Here is a 23,741-nt window from a genome sequence, read left to right on the forward strand (position 1 = left end):
ACAATCACTATTCATATTTCATCAGTAATATCATTTGGTTCCTTTGGTTAGGTGCCAATCAATTCCCAACTTACTTCTGAGTCCTGGTCACTCCTGGGGAGTCTGTAGCTCAAGGCATTCATTTCCTATATACAATCAAGTATCAGACATGGCCTAATTTTGGTCTGTACAGTTGATCCAGTTTCAGTTCTTCTGGTGGTCAGAAAAAAAGCGATAAAAGGTCACTCAAGGTCTCTCAAGATTTAGAATTGATTGGGGCAACTGGGTAGCATAGTGGATAGAAGTCAGGAGGACCTGAGTTCAGATCTGGCCTGAGAAACTTAACATGTCCTAGTTGTGTGATCCTGGGCAAGTCACTTAACCCCAGTTGTCTCAGAAAAAAAAAAAAATTTAGAATCGATTGCATGACATGGGAGACACTGGTGCAGGCCCAGCATGGTGTACCTTCCTCAGAGAAGGGGCTGTGCGTTATGAGCAAAGCAGAACTGGATTAGCTCAGAAGGAATGGGAGATGGACAAAATCGGAGAATCCACCCCAAGTGTTCATATAGATTATTTGTGTCTGACCTGCATCAGAGTATTCTGAATTCATATTAGTCTGATCAGCCACAGTTGGACACGCCATAACTTGATGCTAACATAGTGATGTCATTTTGGTCCTCTTCGAGAAGGAAGGACAGCAACAAATCAATCATAAGTAGTACCAAATAAGTCAAATTCATGGTTGACCAAAGCTAGAATTATCTAGTAGTATTTCAGAAGATGAATTACAGATGTGTATTGCAGCCACTTCAACAGATTATTTTTGTCTATTTCCACAACTCAAGTCAATTCGGAAGAACAAAAATTTACCACCAATGAGGATATTCAAAAGACAGGCAGCATATGTTCAAAGCCTCGGCTTAGCTGCAGACTAGCTGTAAGATTTTGGATGTTACTACTTCAAGCTTTTCCTCTGGTTTTCAATTTCATACAATGAGTGATATTTTTCTTTTTCTCATTGGCTCCTTCCCCTGATATGTTAGCTGAGCAGATCTTTTTTTTTATAAACTTTAGAGCAGAATATGTGTTGACACGGAATCAAGAATACACAAAACACACCAGAATTAGTGAAAACACAAAGCTCTTCCCCACTGGGGAATTTATTTTGTTGTAACAGTGAAGGTTGTAGCCCTACTTAAGGCACTTGTGAGCAAAAGGAATAGGGCAATCTCAGGGTTGTAGGTTCAGAATACCATACCTTTTTCTCACAAACATGAGAATATGGGATTGAAGAACCCTAGCATACTGGAGTCCATGAAGGGAGCATTGTGGGGAGGAAGGGCCTGACTGCTAGCGTTGGGCAGCTTCTCCTTCTATTCATTTTCTGAGAGTTTGTTTGCCTTTCACAGTTTTGGGCACTGGGCCCAGCCACTGTTCCCCTGGATGGAAAAAACCATGCATCTTCTACAGATGGTTCTTAAAGAAGGGAGTCCCCAGGTCTGGTCAACCATTCTTCCCATTATTCTTTTCCTTTCTGTTGCCCACAAGGACACAGGGAATTCTTGGAAGGGGTCATTTTTGATTTCAGGGAATAGATGGTTTTTCTACATCTTCTACAATATAAGTGATGTTCTTTCAACAGAGATGGTTTCCACTTTTTAAGACAGAGCTCTGTTCCCATTTGAAGTGTCCAGGACGAGGCTCTGCCTCTTGAAAACTAAATTAAAGCTTGTTGCTTAAGAATATCTGCTTCCTCTGAGCTCTTTCTTAGCAGTAAGTCTGGCAGATAGGCAAGGTTATGGGATAAGGAATATCTTAACAATAGAAAGGGAAAATGACTATAACTCACCTATTAGGTGGGCCAGCAGCTCCAGCTTGTCAGAACCAAAAAGCATTTGGGATTTTTTATTCACGTTGAACACTATGGTGGGTAGCCCAAAGGCCTGGAGAAAGAGTGATCAAAGTACAATACAGAAAAGACAAGGAAGAGAACCCTGAAGATTGGGATTCAATCTTGACTTAGATTGACGAAGAGAAGTTGAGATGGGATCAAGGCAAATTGCAAAGGATCACACAGGAGACAGGCAGGAGATTCTCTGTCTTTTTGTCTCTCAACATTCTCTTTATCCCATCCCCTTTAATACCTATCTTCTTTCTTTCCTTTCTATGGATTTATAAGGTGGCTGATAACTGGTTAATGTTATACTGGGAAGGTAAGTTTGTGACAGGGAATAAATTCTAATGTTTATTAGAATTCCTTATCTGGTGTCTTCAAGGATCAAGAGCTGGGTTTGGGGTTATGGGACTCCTCACCCCATGTCTACAGGCTGCAGTTGTAGTGTCCCTTAGCTTCTTCTTCACCTCTTCAGTTGAACACTTTTTCAGAAGAAATTCAGCTTGTTCTTCAGAAAATCCTGCTTTCTCTGCAGCCTGCAGAAGTGAGGTATATAAAAAGACCATAGTAGAGTGAAGTGGGAGGATTAAATTCTGGATCTGAACTCTTTCTGGACACAGACATCGGGAATAGTGTGTGTGTGTGTGTGTACATATACACACATATGAATATATATTTAATGAATGTAATTAATTATTTAAATAGGCTTGCTTTATGAAAGCTTTCATTCTCTTCTTTTTGGCCAATAGAAAGATTACTGTTTTGAGTTATTCTCATTTGTCTTTCAGACCAATAGAAAATAATAATTTTAATCTTTCATTTCTTGTGTTATTGCCTTCAGATTTTCCATGTAAAAAGGAAGGTTGTTTATTAGAACTTTTAACATGGTGAATATCCCTTCCTCCAAAATGATGCTGAATATCTTCCTTCTCCTACACACTCCATTGCCTTTTTCCTCTTTTTACCACTAAGGTCTCTTTTCAAATAAAATTTCAACTGTGATTTGTGTTTCATCAGACAAAGATTTGCTATTGGTATCTCCTCCAGCCAAGCCTTCCAGGGCCCTACCCTTCAAACCTTTGTATCCTGTTTCTCAGACACGTTATAATCCCAGAGCACAATGCTGTCTTCTACCCAAAAAATGACCCTCATTTGTTCTCCCAACAACCTTGGGCTTTGGTTAGGGGAAATGGGAGCAGGACTGGGATGCTTACAATCAGGATGCTCTTGGGTTCCGTGATATCTTCATCCTGGGAGTCATGAGTAGAAGGCAGAATTGGAGAGTCAAGAGAAAAATTGACAAAGCATGTTGAGAGGATATATGTGTCTATGGGTACGGATACAGGGAAAATATTGGCCCTACGTAAATCAATCTGATGGAGCATTCTAAAGGCAGAGAGTCACAAGAATTGGACATGTTTACTAACCAAAGGAGGGAAATTTTAGAGTAGAACCCAAGAATTGGAGTGTGAGGACTCTCTGAGCACCTCACCTGTGACCAGATGCGCATCCACAGCTCTCTAGACACTTTCTCCAACATCTCAGGGTTCTCCATTTCGACAGAACAGAGGAATCGCATGGCATCCAGGCTCCCTGAAGGAAAGAAGCCAGAGCTGTGTGGGAAATGAGTAATAATCATAACAACAATAACAACAGATTTATATAGCATTCTAAGATTTCCAAAGCTCTTCACCACATTTTTAATCTCACTGCACCTCTGTGGGGCAAAATTTTAGGTATTCCCATTTTACAGATGAAGAAACTGAGACTCAGAGAGATGCTAAATCACTTTCTCATGATTACAACCCCTACTATGGTGTTAACTCTGTATTAAGAGGAAGGATTTGAAGCCAGGTTTGTAGACTCCCAGTCTAGAAACCAGTTTGCCATAACACACTAACTCTTTTCCTATGACATTATTTCCTCTCTTTCCTATATAGGATGTACATTATATATTATATAATTATATTGTTATATAATTATCCAATTATAAATACTACATATTATTTTAAAAATGGACTTTCCTGTTTTTTTCACTGGTTATTCTCTTCTCTCTAGGTTCACTAGAATGAAGTTTTCTTATTGTCAGGCATCCCTTATATATTCTTTCCCTTTCTTTTCTATTTTTCTACAATTCCCTGTTTATTCAAGCCTGTCCATCTAAGTCTCTGAGGTTCTTCCCTTGCTTAGACATGTTTTCTTTACTGCTCAGTATCTCCTAGTGCCCTTCTTGCTAAGCCCTAGTCAGCAGGACTTTCTTCTGGTCAGCTATTTCCTCCTCCTAGCCCCTTGCCCTGTTGTGAATTCCCATCCTTCCCTCCATCCATCCACACAAGGTATTCACCTTTATCTATGATCACTCCTCGAAGATCCTTGGGAATCACAAGGGGAACTTGGTAAAACTTCGCCATGTACTGGAGTTCCTTACTCAGGTATTTATTTTTTTGAGGTGCAAGTAAAGGCCATAGGTTCCCTGCGGGGGAGTTATTTAATTCATTTCTATGAACATATATTATATAGCTCTTTTGTGCAAGAGAATAGTCTAATCTGTGGAGTTACAAAAAGACATTGTTGGTATCCTCAAGGAATTTCTATTCTATTAGCCATGGAAGCTTCTGGGGACAGAACACTGCTTTCAACAGACTGGGTATTTAAGACAAAGGAGGACATTTTATAGCTGAGGTCAGAAAGAAAAGGAAGCTACAGGGCCCAGATCCTTTGGGCTGACCCTATGGTTTTTTTTTTTTTTTTTTTTTTTTTTTTACCAGCACCTTTGTGGGCACTGGGGTTCTCTATCACATACTTTCCCTCGGTATTCCCCCATACCAATGTCCTTCATGTATTCCTCCACATTAGTGTCCTTCATTATCCCTGCTAGGAAAGTTGGGCGCAGCTGCAGGTTTATGTTCCAGATGTTCCGATATCGACACAGGACCTGCCAGGATAGACCAGAACGACCGTGAGCTGTGCCGGGGGCTTTTAGGACCTCGAAACTGGGGCATTCCCAATCCCTGGCTCCGGGGGCCACCTGGGACAGCAGGGCTGGACCAAACTCTTGCTTCAAGTTGGATGGTCTAGTTCAGTCTTTGTGAGTTCGTCAGTCAGGCCACGGGCCAGCCAGGGGCTGGGGAGCCAATCTCCTCTCACGGCTGGGGACTGACTTTCCAGTCAGAGAGATCCAGAGAGATTGGGATTGTCTTTGTGATGTGGAAGGAGGAGACTGCAATCTGTCGGTAAAGGCAGTGGGTCAGTTTGGCATAGAGACCGGCAAGGGGAGTGGGGTTGGCTCGCTAGATTCCCAGCTTTTTCTTTTTATTTCAAGGCAGGAGATGGAGACGCCAACCCCTTTGCTTTTATCTTTGTCACCTCTCAGCCCTCGTCTCCATCTCCCTATCACAAACCCAGGCTCCTAGAAGCTGGGAATCAGAGTGGGTCCGGGACCGCCCCGGTGCCCTTCTCCTCCCCGGCCTTCGGCTCTTGGCCCTCAGCCCACTCCTCAACGTCCCCTTTCCCTCCGCCGCGGCAGAGGGTCACCTCGAAGCTTAGCCAACAATAAGGGGACAACAAATCGTAGAAGAATTCCAGCTTCCTCCGCAGGCCCGCCATGGTGGCGACTCCGGGCAGACTAGGATCGCGCCGCCGCTACCGTAGCCGCCCACCCAAGCTCGTTTTCTTTTTTTTTCTTTCTTTCCTCTTTTTCCTATTTTTTTAATGGGGGGCGGGGAACAGCTGTGTTCTTTACCGCTCCTCCCAACCAATAGGTTCCTGGTGGGATCCGCCCCTGCCGCTGCGCGGCCCTGATTGGGAGAAGGGGAGGTCACGAGCCTAGCGACCGGAGTCCGGGAGGAGGAGCCACGGCTGCCTGCCCTGAGCTCCTGCTGCCTCCGTGCGGCCGCCTGCGAGGCCGCTGCCGGGAGGGTGATCAGGCCGCACGATGGGCGGGGGGCGCGGCGCCGGGGGCGGCGGCGGCCTAGCGAGGCTTTCCTTAGCGCGGAGCTTGCTCACACCCCTCGGAAAAATAGCGCCGTCCATCTCGGCGTTTGCTTATCACAGGGCTTCTCCAGTAGGTTTTGGAGCCAGGTAATATCACAACGGTAAGGATTGGAGCGTTTGGGTATTCAAAATTACCCACGAGCTCAGGAGTCAGAAAGTGGGTACGGTGCAAAGCTGATACACACATTTCTGAGCACGGATGTGTATTTGGATATTGATGAGAATCCATATGTGTATAAATATGCATATATATAATTAAAATATAGATATATTTTTAAAAAATATCGCCCCCTTGGATTGTAAGTTCCTTGAGAGCAGGGACTCCTTTTTGTATCCCCTACTCTTAGCACATTGATGGCCCTTAGTGGGCATTTCAATATTTATCGGATCGAATTGGAGTTTTAGCTGAACAGGAACAAGAACAAGCCCCGATTCGTGACTAGGCTTCAAGTATTTACTTATTCCTCGAGTAATACTTTTGAATTGAAAATGAATTAAACTGAACAAAGCAGAAGTCTTGTTCCTGCAAATGGCAGAAGGTAAGCAAGGAGGTAGGTGGTGTTCGTGCAGGTAGCACGGCATGAAGATGCTGGTCGGTCACTTCGATCTGGGTCCTGGAAGATAAGTATATGTTCCTTAACAGCCCCATTATAGGCACGAGAACGTGAGAGGCGGAATCTGAAGGGCACAGAGATGGCCAGAAAGTGGTACTCGGAGTCACAGGTGACAAATCCTGCTTAGTTTATCCTGCTCAAAGTACATGATCAGATTTGAAAAAAGAATCCAGAATAGTAAAATAAATGATGCTGTCTAAAGAAGCCAATATTCATTTAGGAAGACAAAAAAAAAACTCCCTCGTTTTGTTTTGTTCTGTTAAACACAGTAAGACATGACTAAATATCTCTCCTCAAAACGGCAGGTGCCTTCCAAAGAATAAGGATTAAGTATTTTTGAAGGGCTTTTTGGTGGACAGAATAAAAGAGTAGGACATTCCCCAAATAACCATGAAGTAGTCAGGTTTTCTTTCACACTTTTTTTTTTCCCTTTTTAAAGTCATAATTCATGAAAACTATCTCCTAAAGTACATGATTGAGTGTGTCTTTTGCCTTCCTTTGTTTCTCATGGCATGTAGAAGGTACTTAATAAACGGTTTTTTGTTTTTTGAGTGGATGACTGCCCTGATGGCAGGAGTGACCATATCAATGAAATCACCAATCTTTTGAAATACTGAAATATGTTTGAGGCGATGTGCTAGCCTGGTATTATAAAGTTGCTTGGGTTTGGGGCTATTTATTTATTTAATTTTTTTTTTTTTTTTTTTGGTCTATCTCCCTCCTCCAACTTAGAATTGTATGGTCTTGAGGACAAAGAGCTATCAAAGATTTTTGCCAGTGTTGGGTAATTTTAATTATGTGACTTTTGTGGGGAGACAAATAGAGTTCTGTTTTAGCTTATGAATAAATGGAATTTTGTCAGAGTTGGGGCTACCCATTCTGAACAAAAGGAAAGAAGACATCAGTTTTTGATTTTGGATGCCTGAAGCTAGACTTTATTCGTTACAACTGGAGTTCCATATTTGACCCTTTTGGGGATGTCTGTGAGCTCAGAAGCTGATTGACCAGTGGTGAAAGGAATAAATAGCCTTAGTAAGGCTGAGGCTCCTTTTGGGAAGACTCATCATTTGTTTGGAACATGGAGAACCCCCGGCATGGGGGAAAATTTCTCCCACTTAAGTGAAAGTCAGTTTCTGCTGTGGAGAAAAGAACAATCTCAGGGTTTACTACCGGAAGCAGTAGAGAACTGCACCTGGAGAGCTTACAGCAGCAGCAGCAGCGAAAGGAATGGCACAGAGCCCCGGAGCTTCTGGCAAAGAATACAGGGCAGGTGACAGACAACTTGGGATGAGAAGGAACAAACACTTCAGAAGGAGAAGTCCTACATTTCAGGATGACAAACAATATTGGGTATTTACATTGGGACAAGTCATTACTCATTCAAGGACTTCTATTTCTGTTTATTACTTATTTATTTTAAATAAATTATATTGGTCTTTTTTTTTTTTAAACATCACAAAACTTTTCACCAGCATTACTCTCCTTCCCAGTCCCAGAGAGCCATCTCATATCTCTCCTAACTCATTCTGATTTTAAGATTTTGATTTTTTTTCTTTTCCTCATTTCAGTAATTTCTAGTTATGACATAGATCCTACTTATTGTAACATATACACACATCTGTGAGGGCCTTCCTTTTTGACAATGAAATTGGTTAAGCAAAACCAATAAGCTCAGTCACCTTGTCTGAAATTAACTAAAATTAGTTATATACAATTATGTAACATTTGACCTCATTTTATTATTCTTTTCATTTATGTTATTGTAGTCATTGTCAGGCAGTTAGATGGTCCAGTGAATAGGGTGATGGCCTTGGAGTCAGAACTCATCTTTCTGAGTTCAGATATTGCCTTAGATACTTGTCAGATGGCTAGCTCAGGTAAAATCAGGTAAAAAACTTCAGTTTTCTCATCTGTAAAATGAACTGGAGAAGGAAATGGTAAACCACTCCAGTATCTTTGTGAAGAAAATCCCAAATGGGGGTCATGAAGAATAGAATGTGACTGAAATGACTGAACAACAACAAAGTCACTGGAAATTTTTTTTTTCCTGGTTCACAAAATTTCATGGAATCTCAGATTTTTTTGGAGTGGAAGGATACCTTAGTGCCATCTAGTACAATTTATGCCCAGAAGAAACCCTTATCAGAATATACCCAACAAATGGTCATCCAATCACTGATTGAAATCCATTAATCCACTAATGGCAATCCATTATTGCTGAAGTGGCTCATTCCACTAATTGTTAGAAAGGTTTTTTTCCTTTTTCTTTCCATAATTAGGTTTAAATTTGCTTCCTTTAAACCTCCATCTATTGTCTTTGGTTCTGCCTTCTGGGGCCAACTAGAACAATTTTAATCCATTTTTCATGACAATGTTTGAAATACTTGAAAATAACCATACTATCTTCCCTGAGTCTTCTTTTGGATAATTATCCTGAGTTCCTTCCACAGATCTTGATATGATATGATCTCAACACACTCAACCATCTTGATTTCTTCCCTTTGGATACTCTCTAGTTTTTCAATATTCTTCTTAAATTGAAAATAATAGTCTAAATATAATTCCACCAGGGCAGAATACAGAAAGAGGAAGTATTCATATTCCTGGTTATTATATTTCTCTTAACAAAGTCTAAGACTACATTATATTTTTTGGGTTCCACATAATACTGTTAAACATCAGATTCTGTTTATTTTTAACTGTTTATTAAGTTCATACAAATTGTCTTGTGATTCTCCAAATTCCTCATATCATTTGTTGCTTATGGCATAATAATATTCCATTATATTACTATACTATAATTTATTCAGTCCTCTCCCAATTGAAATGTAGGCACTTTGTTTTCTTTTTTTTTTTTTTTTTTTGGTGCTGATAAAAAAAAGGTGCTATTAATCAACAAGAGTTTATTAGGTTCTAATTGTATATGACGGGGACATAAAGGCAAAAATGGAACCACCTCTGCCTTTAGGGAGCTTTCATTCTGGTGAGGGTGACCCTATATACATTTATAAGTATATATATACAAAATTAATACAGTGCAGTTCTGGGAGAGACCAGAAAGAACTTCTACAAGTTCTGAAAGAAATTGGGGAGAGCATTCCAGGCATGATGCCCGGGAATGTGTTATGTTGCCAGAATAGAGAGGAGCCAGTGACATTGGAATGATGTGGGGCATATTGTAGATCACATAGTGCTTTATTTCTATCTTTTGTTCTTTAAGGGCATTTATTTGGTCAGCCTTTGGATCCTGGGGATAAAGGGTATAAAGAGTTTAATGAAAAGAATAATGCTTTTTTCCCTCTTTTACCAAGATTTTCTCTGTTACCAAGATTGTGAACAGACTCTTTTTTATAGGGAGAGTGGGCATAGAATGCCAGGTGGTACCATGGATTTCTAGGTTGGATGCATATGAACTATGAAAAATGAGCAAAGTTCTCAAAATATGCATAGGATATTTGCATAAGAATATGGGTTAATAGCATTCACCTAGAATTGTTGGGATAATAAAATGATATTTATAAAGTGCTTAGCACAGAGTCTGGTACACAGTAGGTGCTTAGTAAATTTTCCCTCTTTTCCTGAAGGGAGTTAATTATTGAACCTTACTTTCCTCAAGAGAAAATGTGAAAAATAACATTTGACTAATTATCTCATTGGATTGATGAGAATTAAAAAGGCTTTGTAAACCTTAAAAGATTAGGTACATGTGAACTACTATTATGAATAGATCAGTGGAGAAATGATAGCATATAGGCATAGAGTTGTTATTGTCATCAAGCTATTATTCATCTTTCATTTTTGAAGGGCCATGTCTTGATTTGTTTGTGAATTGGATTTAAGTGAAGCAGAGCTCTGCAAAATCATCAGTAAGATATTTCCTAGCTGTGTGACCCTGGGCAAGTCACTTAACCCTTCCTGCCTCCACTTCCTCATCTGGAAAATGAGCTGGAGAAGGAAATGGCAATTATTCCAGTATCTTCACCAAGAAAACCCCAAAAGGAGCCATAGAGTTGGACACAACTGAACAATAGGCAAAGAGAGAGCTATAATATAAATAAGAGTAGGAAGATTACATAGAAGAATTGAAAAATTTTCATAGTGTCAGAGTTGGGCCTTTAAGGATCAAAAAACAGAGAAGCAGAGCAAGCATCATCCAGATGTAAGACATTATGTAGCAAAGATTTTGAGGCAGAAAGGGAGGATGAGCCGAGGTAAGAATGATTGAAGGCCAGGTTAAGTGTGGAAGTTATAAAGAGGAATATTTTGGATTCAAATTTGTGATTTTGTACCATGTAGGAAGTCATATGCAGATTGTTTTGGAAACCTTCAGTTGACCCTCTAAAATGAGAAAATATAGGGCAAAGAATTACTGTGGAACAATACCAGAAAGTTATGATTGTCCCTGAATGTCAGGATAAGGAATTTGGATTTTACTCAATTGAGAGATCCATCGAAGGTCTTTGTGGAGAGGGATAACTGTGGTCAGAGGTCACATTTAGTAGATTACTCTGGCAAACATCTGGAGGTCAGATGTCAGGAAGAGAGCAGAACTGGGAGATTAATTACAAGATTATGCTAGTCCAAATAATAATGGTGATTGATTGACAATAGCTACTATTTATGTAGTACTTTAAGGTTTGCTAAGTACTTAACAAAAATTATCTCATTTAATTCTCACAACTCTCACTCTAGGAGGAAAGTGCTGTTATTATTATGATTTAATAGATGAGGAAAGTATACAAGAGGTTGAATATCTGATGCCAGTTTTGAACTTAGATTTTCCTGGATTGATATCTATCACTCATGTGAACCTTAGCAACAAAGGTTAAACTAAGTCAGGAAAATGAATAGGAGAATATGAAATGAACAGACTGGCATATTATTGGATATAGGGGATGAAGAACAAGGAAGAATCAAATATGACAAAATGGTTTTGAGCATACAATGCATAGGAGAGAGGTGATTTCATTAACAGAATAAGGGAAGAAGGAGCAGGTTTTGATAAAACCCAAAATTTAGTGGGGGGAGTAGGGGATGAAAGAGGAAAAAGATCGGTAGGATTTCCCTTGGTCCTCTGTCCCTAAAAAAGAAAGGAAATTCAGGGGGAATCAAAGCAAGAAAGTTTTGAAAGTTACATGTTGAATTTATTATGTATGTAAAAAGAAAACCAAGACATTATTATGGCCTAACCACAAGCAATTAGTATTTCTCCAATTAATTAGGTCTGTGCATTTCTGTAAACAGTGTTTTGTAGTTCGATTCCTATATGTGTCTTGGTAGATAGACTTATTTATATATTTTATACATTCTGTAAGTTATTTTGAATGGTATTCCTCTACCTTGTCCTGATGGATTTATCAATGATATACAAATATACAAAGATGCTAATACTTTGTATGGGTTTGTTTTATATTCTGATAACTTTCTGGTACCAAATAACTTTTTAGTTGACTGTTTATGATTCTCTATTTTATTGTGGCAGCTGTCAAGCAGTATGTATTTCTGAATGTAACTTCTTGGTGCTCTGCCTGATTTCGTTTAAGACATGAAGTATAAGGAATTCATGTGTAGGTAGGGATTGAACTAGATTACTTCTGGAGTCCTTTCAAATTTTGCATTAATTGTAATCTTTAGTCATTATTTATCTTCCAGAGCTACCCATCTATCAGATACGCTGACATCTAGCTAGAGACCAATCAGTTCCCACCTCATCACTCTGGATCTAAGTCACTTCAAGACTCCTTGGTTCACACTGGCCAGTTCCTAATGTAAGTCTAGTCTCAGGAATAGCCACACTTGGGCCTATTGCACCTTTCACTATAGTTGGAATAATCTTTGGACCGATGGTTGAGCAAGCCTAGTTTACTCTAGCAGATTTACCAAAAGATGAATTGTAGAAGGGGGCTGTATTCATTTTGATAAATTATTACCAGTTGTTTCTGTAACTTATATTAATGACAAAGTATAAAGATTTGTTACCACTGAAGATGTTCAAAAGATAGATAGCCTAAGGTGGAAGTAGTAGCTTTGCAGATTGCTAGATGACTTTGGACAAGTCACTATTCCCAGTCTTAGTGTCTTCATCTGGATGATGGGTGATTTTCCTGTTTGCCACATTTCTATGTTACATTAATCTTGGTTTTCCTTTAAAGTACATAATAAATTCCACAAGTAACTTAAAAAGCTCTCTTACTTTCCCTCTGGATTTCCTTTCTTTTTTTGGAAAGAGGACCAACGGAAATCCTACTTTTCTTTTCTTTTTTACCTCTTCCTTCTCCACCTCCACCAAATTCTGGGTTTCACCAAAACTCGGTCCTCCCTCCCTCATTCTATTAATGAAATCATCTCTCTCCTAGGTATTCTATGCTCAAAGGTTAGGAAGTTGCAGAGAGAACTTCTTTTCCTTAAATCTAGAGAAGAATAGATAGAGAATCAAGAATACACAAAATACACCTGAATAGTGACAGGAACACAAGTGTTTTCCCCAGTGGGGAGTTTATTTGGTTGAAACAATGAAGGCTTGGGTTCTACCTAAGGCACCTGTGAGCAGAAGGAACAGGAAGAGCCCAGAGCTGAAAGTTCAGAATGTCATACCATATTTCCTCCAAACTTGAGAATACAGAATGCAGAGTCCTAGCATGCTGGATTCCATGATATGGATGTTGTAGGGAGGAAGGAGCTGGCTCCTAGGAATAACTGCTCAGAGCTTGCCCTTCACAGTGCTGGGCACTGGCCCCAGCCACTGTTCTCCTAGAAGAAGAAAACCAGATACCTTCTATATATATAGTTCTAGAGGAAGTGTGGTCCTGGGGCCTGGGCAAAGTAAACTATCCATTCTCTTCCTTCATCCTTTCTTTTATCCACAAGAACCCAGAGAATTCTTGGAAGGGGTCATTCTTGGTTTTAAGGAGAAGTTGGCTTCTCCATATCTTCTATAATGTTCATGGTTTCCTTACAATAGAGATTACTTCTACTTCTTAAGATAGACCCTATTCCTACTTGAAATGCCCTCTAAGGCTCTGTCTCTTGGAAATTTAAAACTTGCTCAAGAATAGCTGCATTCTCTGTGTTTTCCTAAGTGATAAATTTGGCAGGTAGTAGGGTAAGGAATGTTTCAACAATGGTAAAGGAAGGAGTCTCCAACTCACCTAGTAAGCTGGCCAGCAGCTCCATCCTGTCAGAACCAAAAAGCATGTGGGATTTGTTATCATCCATGTGGACCACTATGGTGGGCAGCCCAAAGGCCTGGAAAAAAAGTGACCACAGTACAGTACAAAAAAGGCAAGGAAGAAGACTCTGAAAGGTGGGAGTTGATGCTAACTTAGATTAAGGAAAGTGGGGGTGGAAGACCCAGTATCAGTGCAGGAGATAGGAGAGCCTTTGATTTTCTGTCTCTTAATATTGATCCCTCTTTCTCATACCAGAATTTTAACTTCATTTATTTCCCTCATTTCCTTTCTTCCTATGTCTTTAAGATTGCTAAGACTGGTTGGAAATAGCAAGGTACCATACTGAGAAGTAGGCCTGTGAGTTCCTTCAAGTATCATAGATTGAGTTTTGGGTCAAGGAGGGAGGCAAAGGCTCCTTACCCCATAATTGCAGGCTGCATCAGTGGTCTCTTTGAGTCTGCTCTTCACTTTGTCAGTTGAACACTTTTCCAGTAGACCCTTAGCCTCTGCTTCAGAAAGTCCTGCTTTCTTTGCAGCCTGTGAAGTGAGATAGGTAACAGATATGGTTGAGTTGGGATGGGAGGGTCAACTTCTATATCTAAACTTTTGCTTAGTGATCTCAGAAGTAAAGGATATATGTACATAAATGTGTGTATGTATCTTTTTTTTTTTTTTTTTTTTTTTGGCTTTGTCTGTGAGGATCCCTAATGTCATGGCTATTCCCTTGACTTTGACTTTGGATCTTCAAGGACTTAAGAGAATTTGTCTAGTCTAACTCTTACCTTTCCACATATAACAAAACTGAAACCTGAGGGCAAAAACTTTTTATAAAGATCTCCTGATTCCCAGTTCTGGGATCATTCTTTCTAATATTGTTTGCTACTTCCTTCTTTACCAAAGTTCTCAAACTTTACAGGAATGACTTTTCATTTTCCTGAAGTTTTGAGATAATAAAGGTGCTGGGTGGTGCATGGAACAAAGGAGGAACTACATTCTCTTCCCTATTGGAAATTTGAAAAACCTTAGAGAAGAGGGCCAAGTAATGAAGGATAGCAGCAATTGATCTGGAGGCGTATTATAAATCCGGGTCTATCAGGTGGAACTACTTACTATAAGTTCTTTTTTTTTTTTATTAAAGCTTTTTATTTACAAGATATATGCATGGGTAATTTTACTATAAGTTCTTTTTTTTTTTTTTTATTAAAGCTTTTTATTTACAAGATATATGCATGGGTAATTTTTCAGCATTGACAATTGCAAACCTTCTGTTCCAACTTTTCCCCTCCTTCCCCCCAGCCCCTCCCCTAGATGGCAGGTAGACCCATACATGTTAGATATGTTAAATTATATGTTAAATATAATACACACACACATCCATAGTTATTTTGCTGCAAAAGAAAAATCGGACTTTTGCTATAAGTTCTTGATCCTTTCTGCTCTAAGCTTAGAACTATCAAGAAATTATCAAAATACTTTAAACATCAACAAATGCTAATAGTATTCAAATGAAAAGAATATTTTTCTAGGAATCAGGGAGCTGGGTTTGAATCCTGGTTCTACCACTTACTAGCTATGGAATTCAGGCCAAGGCATTTGACCACTCAGAGCCACAGTTCCCTCAATTGAAAGTGGAGCTAACATTTGTGGAGTTGTTTTTGAGGAAAGTGCTTGTAAAACAAAGCTTTATGTACCCTAGAGTTTGACCCAATCTGGTTAGAGATTGGCTTCTTATTTCACTTCAATGAATACAATCCGTTGTTTAGGCTTGCTTTATGAAAGCTTTCATTTTCTTTATGGCTAACAGAAAGACTGTTTTGAGTTATTCCTGTCTTACAGATCAATAAATAACATTGATTTTAGTCCTTTGGTTTCTTATAGTATTGCTTCCAGATTTTTCATGTACAAGGAAGATTCTTAGAACTTTTAACATGATGAATCTCTTTTTCTCCAAGATGCTGCTGGATGTTTCCCCTCTCTAGATGACTCTAGTGACTTTACACTATTATGGACCATGCCTAAGTGTGAAGGGGCAGATGAATTCTCCAAAAGCCCCCACAGCTGTGAATCTTAACATAGTTTAAGGAATTGCAAATCAGCCTTTACTGACACAAATGTTGCTTGTGAATTGGGAATGAATAAGTTGGAGGCAAGAAGGAAGAGGAAAGAGGTCAGAGAATGCAACTGCTTCTTAGTCTCCTTGTATTGTTATCATTCTCTCACATGAAGGGATCCATTCTGCTTGTCAGAATTAGATCCCCAGCAGTCACTAGCTGTGACAAATGACGCCCACCAGAGCCATCTGGATCCAATGACAAGACTTGGATCAAGATGACTAGGTATGGCTTTGGATGCAGTGGGAGACTTTGGCCTTTTTAAAGCTAAGGCTTTTCTCAGGTCTCTGTTTGTCTGAGGCAGCATCCATTCAGTGATTAAAACTAGATAAGGAATGAGGCAAAAAATGGCCTCGTCTCTGTTTGTCTGAGGCAGCATCCATTCAGTGATTAAAACTAGATAAGGAATGAGGCAAAAAATGGCCTCTTTTATCTATTCAAAAAAGAACGAAAATTAATTTGGGAAGGGCAGCCTCAGGGTTTCTGTCCAGAACAGAAACAATTGCTATTTACACTAATTCTAAGTCAACAAAACCTAAACAAAACCAACTGAGGCTTGGATTGGGGACCTTTATTGGCCAATCAGTAAGAATCTGACTAAGTCTTTCTGACCCCTATCCTGCCAGTCATTTGTACCCTGCTTCTTGGATACTTTGTTGCTCCAGAGCACAATATTCCTTTCACCTAAAAAAAAAATGTTCATTTGTAATAATGATGATAACTAACCTTTATATAGTGCTTACTGTATCAAATGCTTTATCTTATTACCTTATTTGGTCCTCACAACAACCCTGGGAGGCTGTTATCCTCACTACAGATGAGAAAATTGAGGCAAATGTAAGTCAGGTGATTTGCCCAGGCTGACTTAGTGAGTAAGTGTCTGAGGCTAAATTTGAACTCTGGTCTTTGAATTCTACCTAGTATTCAATCTACTGTGCCACCTAGCTGCCCCTCCTCCAACAACTTCAGACTCAGTCAGGGGAAATGGGGGCAGAGAGGATACTTACAGTCAGGATGCTTTGGGGTTCGGTGATATCTTCATCCTAGGAGTAATGAACAGAGTATAGTTGTGGAAGGGACATAAATCTTAGGGCATATATGTAGCTGTAGACATAGGTGCAGGAGAAACACTGGTGCTAATTAATCAAATGGACCACTATAAAAGCAAATAGTAGAAGAATTCAATCACCTTTTTGATAGAGGAATGGAATTCATGTAGAAGAAAGGGGATTTTAGAAAGTTTAATCCAGTAGTTAAGAAAACTACTGTTTCATAAGAAATGAAAAAAAAAAAAGATGATTTAAAAACAACATGGAATGATTTATACAAACTTGCAGAATGAAGTGAATAAGAAATATTTATATTTTAATGTCAATATTTTTAAAATAAAAGATTCTGAAACTTAAGAACTGATAAATTTAATAAACTTACAGAGAACTGCACATTTTATTAAAACAACTAATATTTGAAATAGGAAACTTTTTTAAAGACATGCCTAACATGAGAATTTATTTTGACTGATTTATGTAATAAAAGAGTTTTATATTTTTTATTTTTTTCAATGGATAAGGGCAGTTAGAAAAGAAAGTATGTTTGATAATTGTTGTTTAAAATGAACTGAACAATGTAATGACCAACCATCCAGAGTACTGATAGTACAGAAAAATGCCTATACTTCTCACTAGAAAGATGATGGACTAAGGGTGCACAAGGACACATCTAGTTTTTGCACTTCAGGAATGCACGTGATTATGCTTTGTTACAAGGTTTGTTTGTTTTTGTCTCTTTAGCAGGGTAGGAGGAGATGGGAAAGAAAATATATGTTTTTTGAAAGAAAAAAAAAAACATAAAAAGAAACTCACTCGTGACCAAATACGCATCCACAACTCTCGAGACACTTTTTCTAACATCTCAGGTTTCTCCATGTTGACAGCAGTGAGGAATCGCATAGCAGTCAAACTTCCTGAGGGAAAGATATCAGAGATGGGTGAGAAGGGTTTAATAACAATAATAATATTAGTCCAGATTTATACAGCATACTTAGATTTACAAAGGGTATTATTAGCTCACTGGAACCTCACATGAGATGGGCATTCTGGATATTATCATCACATAAATATTATCATTTACAGATGAGGCTACAAATGGTTAAGTGGTCACATTGTCCATGGTCACATTCCTACCACATGTTACAGGGAAGGATTTTAATCCAGGTTTCACTGGATTCTCAAGTCTAGGACCAATTCTGGCATTATGTATTTCTAACTATTGCACACTTTTGCTTCACCGACAGTACACCTTTTCCCTCTGGGTCCTATTCCCTCTAAATCAGTTTTTCCTATCTTCCCCCATCCCTTATATATTAAAACTTTGATTTTCCCCATTTCCCCTATATTTTCTTACAGTTCCTTTTTTATATTGTCCATATTGTCCAGAACTTTCAATAGACCTAGAGTCTATCTGTTCAACTTTAGTAACCCCAGACTTTTATTTCACCCCAAATTTATAACTTCCCCTCTAGGATGTGCCTTATCTTCATTCCCTCCCTCCTCCCTTTTTTACCTACCCACCCCATCTAAACCCACCTTTTTCTAATATGACAGAGAGGAAATCCTTTGGAATCTGGATGGGAACCTGGTAAAAGTTCTTAAGATTTTGGAGGTCTGTCATCATGTATTTGCCTTTTCTTGGCACCAAGGCAGGTGGTTTGTTCCCTGTGGGTCAGTGATTCAATCCATTTCTGTAAAAACTTAGTAAATAACTACTAAATACAAGATAATGCATTTGGATGTGGACCTACAAAGACAAAAAGAAGATAGTTTCTGACCTCAAGCAATTTCCATTTTGTTGGGTTATTGAGGACTTTGCTGAAAATTTTTTTCAAATCCAATATATATTGGGGATTTAGAAGGGAAGCTGATGACAGCAATGTAATTCTTTTGTAAAACCCCATCCCGGGCACTCATACTGACCACCCTTTCTGGGGATTTTCCCCTACCACTGCTCTTCATGATTCCTGCGATGAAGCTGGGGCGCAGTTGAAGGTTGATATTCCAGATGTTCTGATATCGACAAAGGACCTGCCAGAAAGACAAGAATTGGCGAGTCCTGGCTTTCAGGACTGTGGAGTAGGTAGCGAAACTTTCAGGGTCACAGATAACAGGCAAGTGGTCACTCGGCTCAAGCTGGAATAATTTCTCTAGTGAGGGACGTAGGAACTTGACTTGGGGTAAGTCCACAAGGTCAGAGGTGGATTTACATCTCACCACTTATAACGGGTGGAGAACCCAAGAGATCACCTCGGGATCAGTCTCACTGCTCTAATGGGGTGGAAGTAGTGGTGAGTAGAAGGGAGGCAAGAAAAATGCTAATTGAATTATCTCATCTTTCTGGAGAGCAAGGAAATAAATTCCATTTGGTTCCAAGGAAACCAGTTATCCAGTAACCTTCAGCACTGAGGTACCTTTCCCAGTCTCCTAAGGACAGTGGCCGGAAGTTGCAAATTGTAACCTTTGCTCCAGTGCCTTCCCGCTAAGGCTTCGGGCCCCTTTTGCAAATCCCCGGGTCGTTCCCCGTAGCGGAACCCCCAGCAAGCTCCCTAAGCGACTGTCACCTCAAAGCCCAGCCAGGAATACGGGGACAGCACATCGTAGAAGAGCTCCAGCTTCCTAGGCAAGCTCGCCATGGTCTTGGTTCTTGGAAGATGTCACGGCTCTGCGGCGGCCAGAGAAAGCTTTCGCTTCTACTTTCCCCGCCCTCGGCACGGTGCTCTCAGCTCCTCCTAAGCCCAATAGGTTGTGGGCGGGATCCGCCCCACGCCGAGCCGTAATGGTTGGAAGAGAGAAGGTGCCCTAGGCTGAGGCTGCGGCCGGGGAGGAGGAGCTACGGGCTGCTTTGCGGACTTCTTGCTGCCTCCGTGTGGCCACGCGCGGTGGGACTATGAGTAACTGACTAGAAGGCCGGAAGGATGTGCCTCCTTGTACACCTCGGGCCGGACAGCCCGCGGAGCTGCCTCTGAGCTCTTGCTTAGGGTGGAATCCGGGAGATTGTTTACAATGAACCTGACCGCAATCCACTTCATTTTATGTCAACTAAGGTTTGTTAAGTGTCTTAAATATTAAAAGCATTCTAAAAAACCTTGGGAGATCCCAGAGAGTAGTTAAGGATGCTGCTCTTTAAAGTGCTTAGATTGTCATTCAATGAGAAGAAAAAGCAAAACAAAAAACTTTCTGGGAGAAAGAATGAGAAGTGTAAAAGAGAACAGTTTAAATGCTAAAAGAAATCAACCTTTATTAAGCACATACTACTATATGCCAGACACTGTGTTAAGTGCAGCAGATATAAAAAAGAGGCAAAAGAGAGTCCCAGCCCTCACAGAATTTAACAATTTAATCTAACATGGGGAGAGATCATTTTTCTTCCATGTGGAGGGAATTTCAGAGGAAAAATCCTAGAGCCATTGGCATACAAATTGATAAGGATTAGACTTCACAAAACTGGAAAGAAGAGATGGCAGGTCTGGGAAAGGCAGTGAGGTCGTTTTGGGCACCAGAGAATGGAGAGATGAGAGGAAGTAGAATGGAAAGGGAGAGTAATCCAAAGAAAAATTTCCAAAAATAGAGACCTAAATAAATGTAGAAATATTAATTGCTCATAGATCAAGTCAATAAAATACAAAATGACAATAGTATAGATCTCAATTTACCACCTTGCCACATTACCAAAAGGTTATAAAGTTAGAAAAGATTATAATGAAATAGGAGTAGAAATCTCAAGAAAAATAATGGGGAGAGGGAGACAGAGACAGAGACAGAGACAGAGACCGAGACCCAGCAATACCAGATCTTAAACTATATTAGAAAGAAATCATCAACATGATTTGGTACTGGTTAAATATACAGGTTGATCAGGGAAATAGAGTGAATTTACCACACACAGGAGAAAGAGAACACAATAACGTAGTAATTAACAAACCCAAAGTCATGGGCTAAAGGGGTAAAAACTCATGATTAGATAAAAATTTCTGGGAAAACCAGAAAGCAGTCTGGCAGAAAGTAGGTGTAGACCAACATCCAAAAACCGGATGCTAGAACTAATTTCAAAGATATACAAGTTAGCTATAAGGGATAACATTATAAACAAATTAGAGGAACAAGGAAGAAATTATTTTTTAGGGCTACGAATAGAGCAGTTCATTGCTAAATAGGGAATAGAGAGGATCACAGAAGATAAAATAATTTTGGTTATGTAAAATTAAGTTTTGTTTTTGTTTTTTGACAAAAGCAATGCATCTAAAATAGGAATGCAGGTAACTAGGAAAAAAAGTCTGCAGCAAGTTTCTCTGAAGAGTCCCATTTCCCAAGGTATATAAGTGAACTGATTCAAATGACTAGAATAATTGCCATTCCTCAATTGATAAATGGTCAAAAGATATCATTAGCTAATTTTCTAAGGAACAAAACCAAGTCATAAAAAACATATGAAGGATGCTTCAAGTCACTAATTGTTAAATGCAAATTATTGCCATGCTGAAGTTCTACCTCTCATCCATCAAATGGGCAAATATGTCAAAATAAAAGAAAAATGATAAAAAAAATCTCATATGAGATTTAGGAAACTAGGTGTATTACTTCTCTGATGATGGAATTGTGAAATAGTTTAGCCATTTTGAAAAACAGTTTGGGATTCTGTCCCCAAAGTTATTAAACCATGTATGCTTTATGACTTAGCAATATTACTATGTTGCCTAAATTCCAAAGAGAATTTCTTTTTTTTTCTTTAATCTTTTTTTTTCAAATGGAGATATAGATGAAGGGAGAGAAACAGATTTAAAAAAAATTTTTTAACCAAAAAAAAAAAAACCCACAAATTTTTAAAAATTCTAGTATGCTTGGAATTTTTAAAAAATAAGTAAAATGGAATAATATGGAACAGATAGGTTGGAAAAAGTGTATCCTTTGGTCTGTGAGACATGGAACTATTTTCTTTTACCTCTCAAAGGAACCTAGTATAGTGCATCCCATACAGTGTTTACATATCATATTTTTGTATTTTTATGCATCCATGCACATACATTATATAAAGAATTCTGTATTTATTTATTCTACATACATGTATGTATTTGTTGATTGAGGGTAGGTGGAGGTGGGGAGTAAGGAGAAAAGATAAATCCCATCCTTTGAGTCCTTAGGTGAAGGGATATGGGATATAAGAATGCTGAAATAATTTTTTTTTTACATCTGAAATCATTTTCATTTTCACAATGATTTAGTTAATTCAGAATAACAAATCAAGAAAGTCTCTTTGTGAGAATTCTTTGTATTTTCAAGACAAGATGAAAACATTTTCATCAAGAAAAGTTTTTCCATTCTTCCTTTTTATGTTCTCTAGCTTCTCTATAGCCATGACAGGAAAATACTATCTTCCACACATAGTTCACACTTAATAAATACTTTTCCATTTCATCCCACTTCTCTCAAACAAAAATTCTTAAAAGTCTCCCCAAACTCACAATCAAAACTTTCATTTCTACAACATTTAATTTGATTCATAAAGCTATAGTGACCATAATTATAGCCTCTTAGGTAAGGCTTTTGAAATAGGTGCTCTAATTCCATAAACCAAGTCATTCGGCTAGTTTCATTTTTCCTTCCTATTATCAAATGTTGAAAGATGGGGCAAATTTTCAACTCTTGATTGCTTCATTGCTTTCTAGGATGATGAATGTTTACACTAAAGAAACTCGAGGTCAGGGGTTCTAAACATTGTTTATATAATGGGACTTCACTGGCAGTCTGGTTAAGCCCATAGACTTCTTTTCAGAGAAATATTTTTAAATGTATAAAATAAAACACATAGGATTACAAGAACAATTATATTGAAATACATGTATCTTCAAGACAATACCAATAGACTTTGGATAGAAAATGCCATCTGCATTCAGAAAAAGAACTGTGAAGATTTTATTAAGTGCTTGCTCTGTGCCAAGTACTCAGCTATGTACAGGGGATATAAATAAAAAAAGCATGATAGTCTTTGCATTTAAAAAGCTTACATTCTAACCTCACTTTGGAAAAAGGATTTTAAAAAATGTTATTCTCAAAGCTCAATACTCAAGAAAATAATTCCCTTAAAATTAGAATTGACCAAACAGAGACTATGAAACTATATGAGAAAACAAGAAATATTAAAACAAAATCAAGAGTAGGGAGGGGAGGGAATAAAATGGAAGGTATCTCAGCAAAAATAACTGATCTAAAAAACTCGAGTAATAAAAAATCACTGGAATACCTAAAATCCATTATCAAAATGAAGAGCCTGACTATAATGACTCAAAAAAAAAAAATCACAAACCTCCTAGATCCCTTTGAACCAGAGAGCAACATGGAAATATTCAAAACTAAACAAAAAAACCTCCCCACTATTAATTTTTTTTTGAGGCAATTGGGGTTAAATGACTTGCCCAAGGTCACATAGCCAGGAAGTATTAAGTGTCTGAGGCCATATTTGAACTCAGGTCCTCCTGACTTCAGGGCTAGTACTCTATCCATGGAGTTACCTAGCTGTCCCCATTATTAACTATTTAACTATTAATTATGTAATAGTTAATTATTAACTTAACAACTAACATCCCAGATAAGTATATTGTTAATGATTCAATTAAACAATGATTTATTAGGGAGTTCCTGTATAGACAGAGTTTAGGAATAAATAGTTGCATCTGTCTAAAACCATCAGTAAGCATCATTTGTAATGAGGTAAAGATAGATGCATTCCCAATAAGATGGGGATCTAAAAAGAAGGTTTCCCATTTTCACTGATTATTCAGTATTGTATTGCATAGAATATTGTATTCAAAATTCTTTGCCTCATTTGCTGCCTAGTCTTAATCACTGAATGAGGGTAGCTTTAGTCAAACTGAGACCTGCTGAAGACCTTAGCTTAAAAAAGGTCAAGGTTTCCCACAGCAGCCAAGGCA

General features: G+C 38.7%; 2 protein-coding genes across 5 annotated transcripts; both read right to left on the bottom strand.

Moving 5' to 3' along the window:
• Positions 1-1,106: 1,106 nt before the first annotated feature.
• Positions 1,107-5,492, bottom strand: LOC127539283 (glutathione S-transferase kappa 1-like). 2 transcript variants are annotated; one of them, XM_051963387.1, is made up of 8 exons: positions 5,411-5,492; positions 4,703-4,811; positions 4,221-4,349; positions 3,369-3,469; positions 3,091-3,126; positions 2,296-2,412; positions 1,832-1,925; positions 1,107-1,421 (listed from the first exon to the last, which is right to left on the bottom strand). In XM_051963387.1, the coding sequence occupies exons 1-8, from the start codon at positions 5,480-5,482 to the stop codon at positions 1,360-1,362; spliced, it is 720 nt and encodes a 239-aa protein (XP_051819347.1). In that variant the 5' UTR covers positions 5,483-5,492; the 3' UTR covers positions 1,107-1,359. The 2 variants fall into 2 exon arrangements, with proteins under 2 accessions (XP_051819347.1, XP_051819348.1); XM_051963388.1 differs by lacking the exon at positions 4,221-4,349.
• Positions 4,490-19,537, bottom strand: GSTK1 (glutathione S-transferase kappa 1). Of its 3 annotated transcripts, XR_007947897.1 has the most exons (9): positions 19,377-19,537; positions 18,762-18,843; positions 18,349-18,477; positions 17,626-17,726; positions 16,771-16,806; positions 14,073-14,189; positions 13,632-13,728; positions 5,411-6,483; positions 4,490-5,103 (listed from the first exon to the last, which is right to left on the bottom strand). XR_007947897.1 is itself a non-coding variant. In XM_051963390.1 (8 exons), the coding sequence occupies exons 1-8, from the start codon at positions 19,446-19,448 to the stop codon at positions 6,467-6,469; spliced, it is 651 nt and encodes a 216-aa protein (XP_051819350.1). In that variant the 5' UTR covers positions 19,449-19,537; the 3' UTR covers positions 5,151-6,466. The 3 variants fall into 3 exon arrangements, 2 of the variants coding, with proteins under 2 accessions (XP_051819350.1, XP_051819349.1); XM_051963390.1 differs by lacking the exon at positions 4,490-5,103 and having other exon boundaries at positions 5,151-6,483; XM_051963389.1 differs by lacking the exons at positions 4,490-5,103; positions 5,411-6,483 and adding an exon at positions 12,942-13,233 and having other exon boundaries at positions 19,377-19,536.
• Positions 19,538-23,741: the final 4,204 nt, after the last annotated feature.

This window comes from Antechinus flavipes, chromosome 5 (genome assembly GCF_016432865.1).
Source record: "Antechinus flavipes isolate AdamAnt ecotype Samford, QLD, Australia chromosome 5, AdamAnt_v2, whole genome shotgun sequence".
NCBI classification, from domain to species: domain Eukaryota; kingdom Metazoa; phylum Chordata; class Mammalia; order Dasyuromorphia; family Dasyuridae; genus Antechinus; species Antechinus flavipes.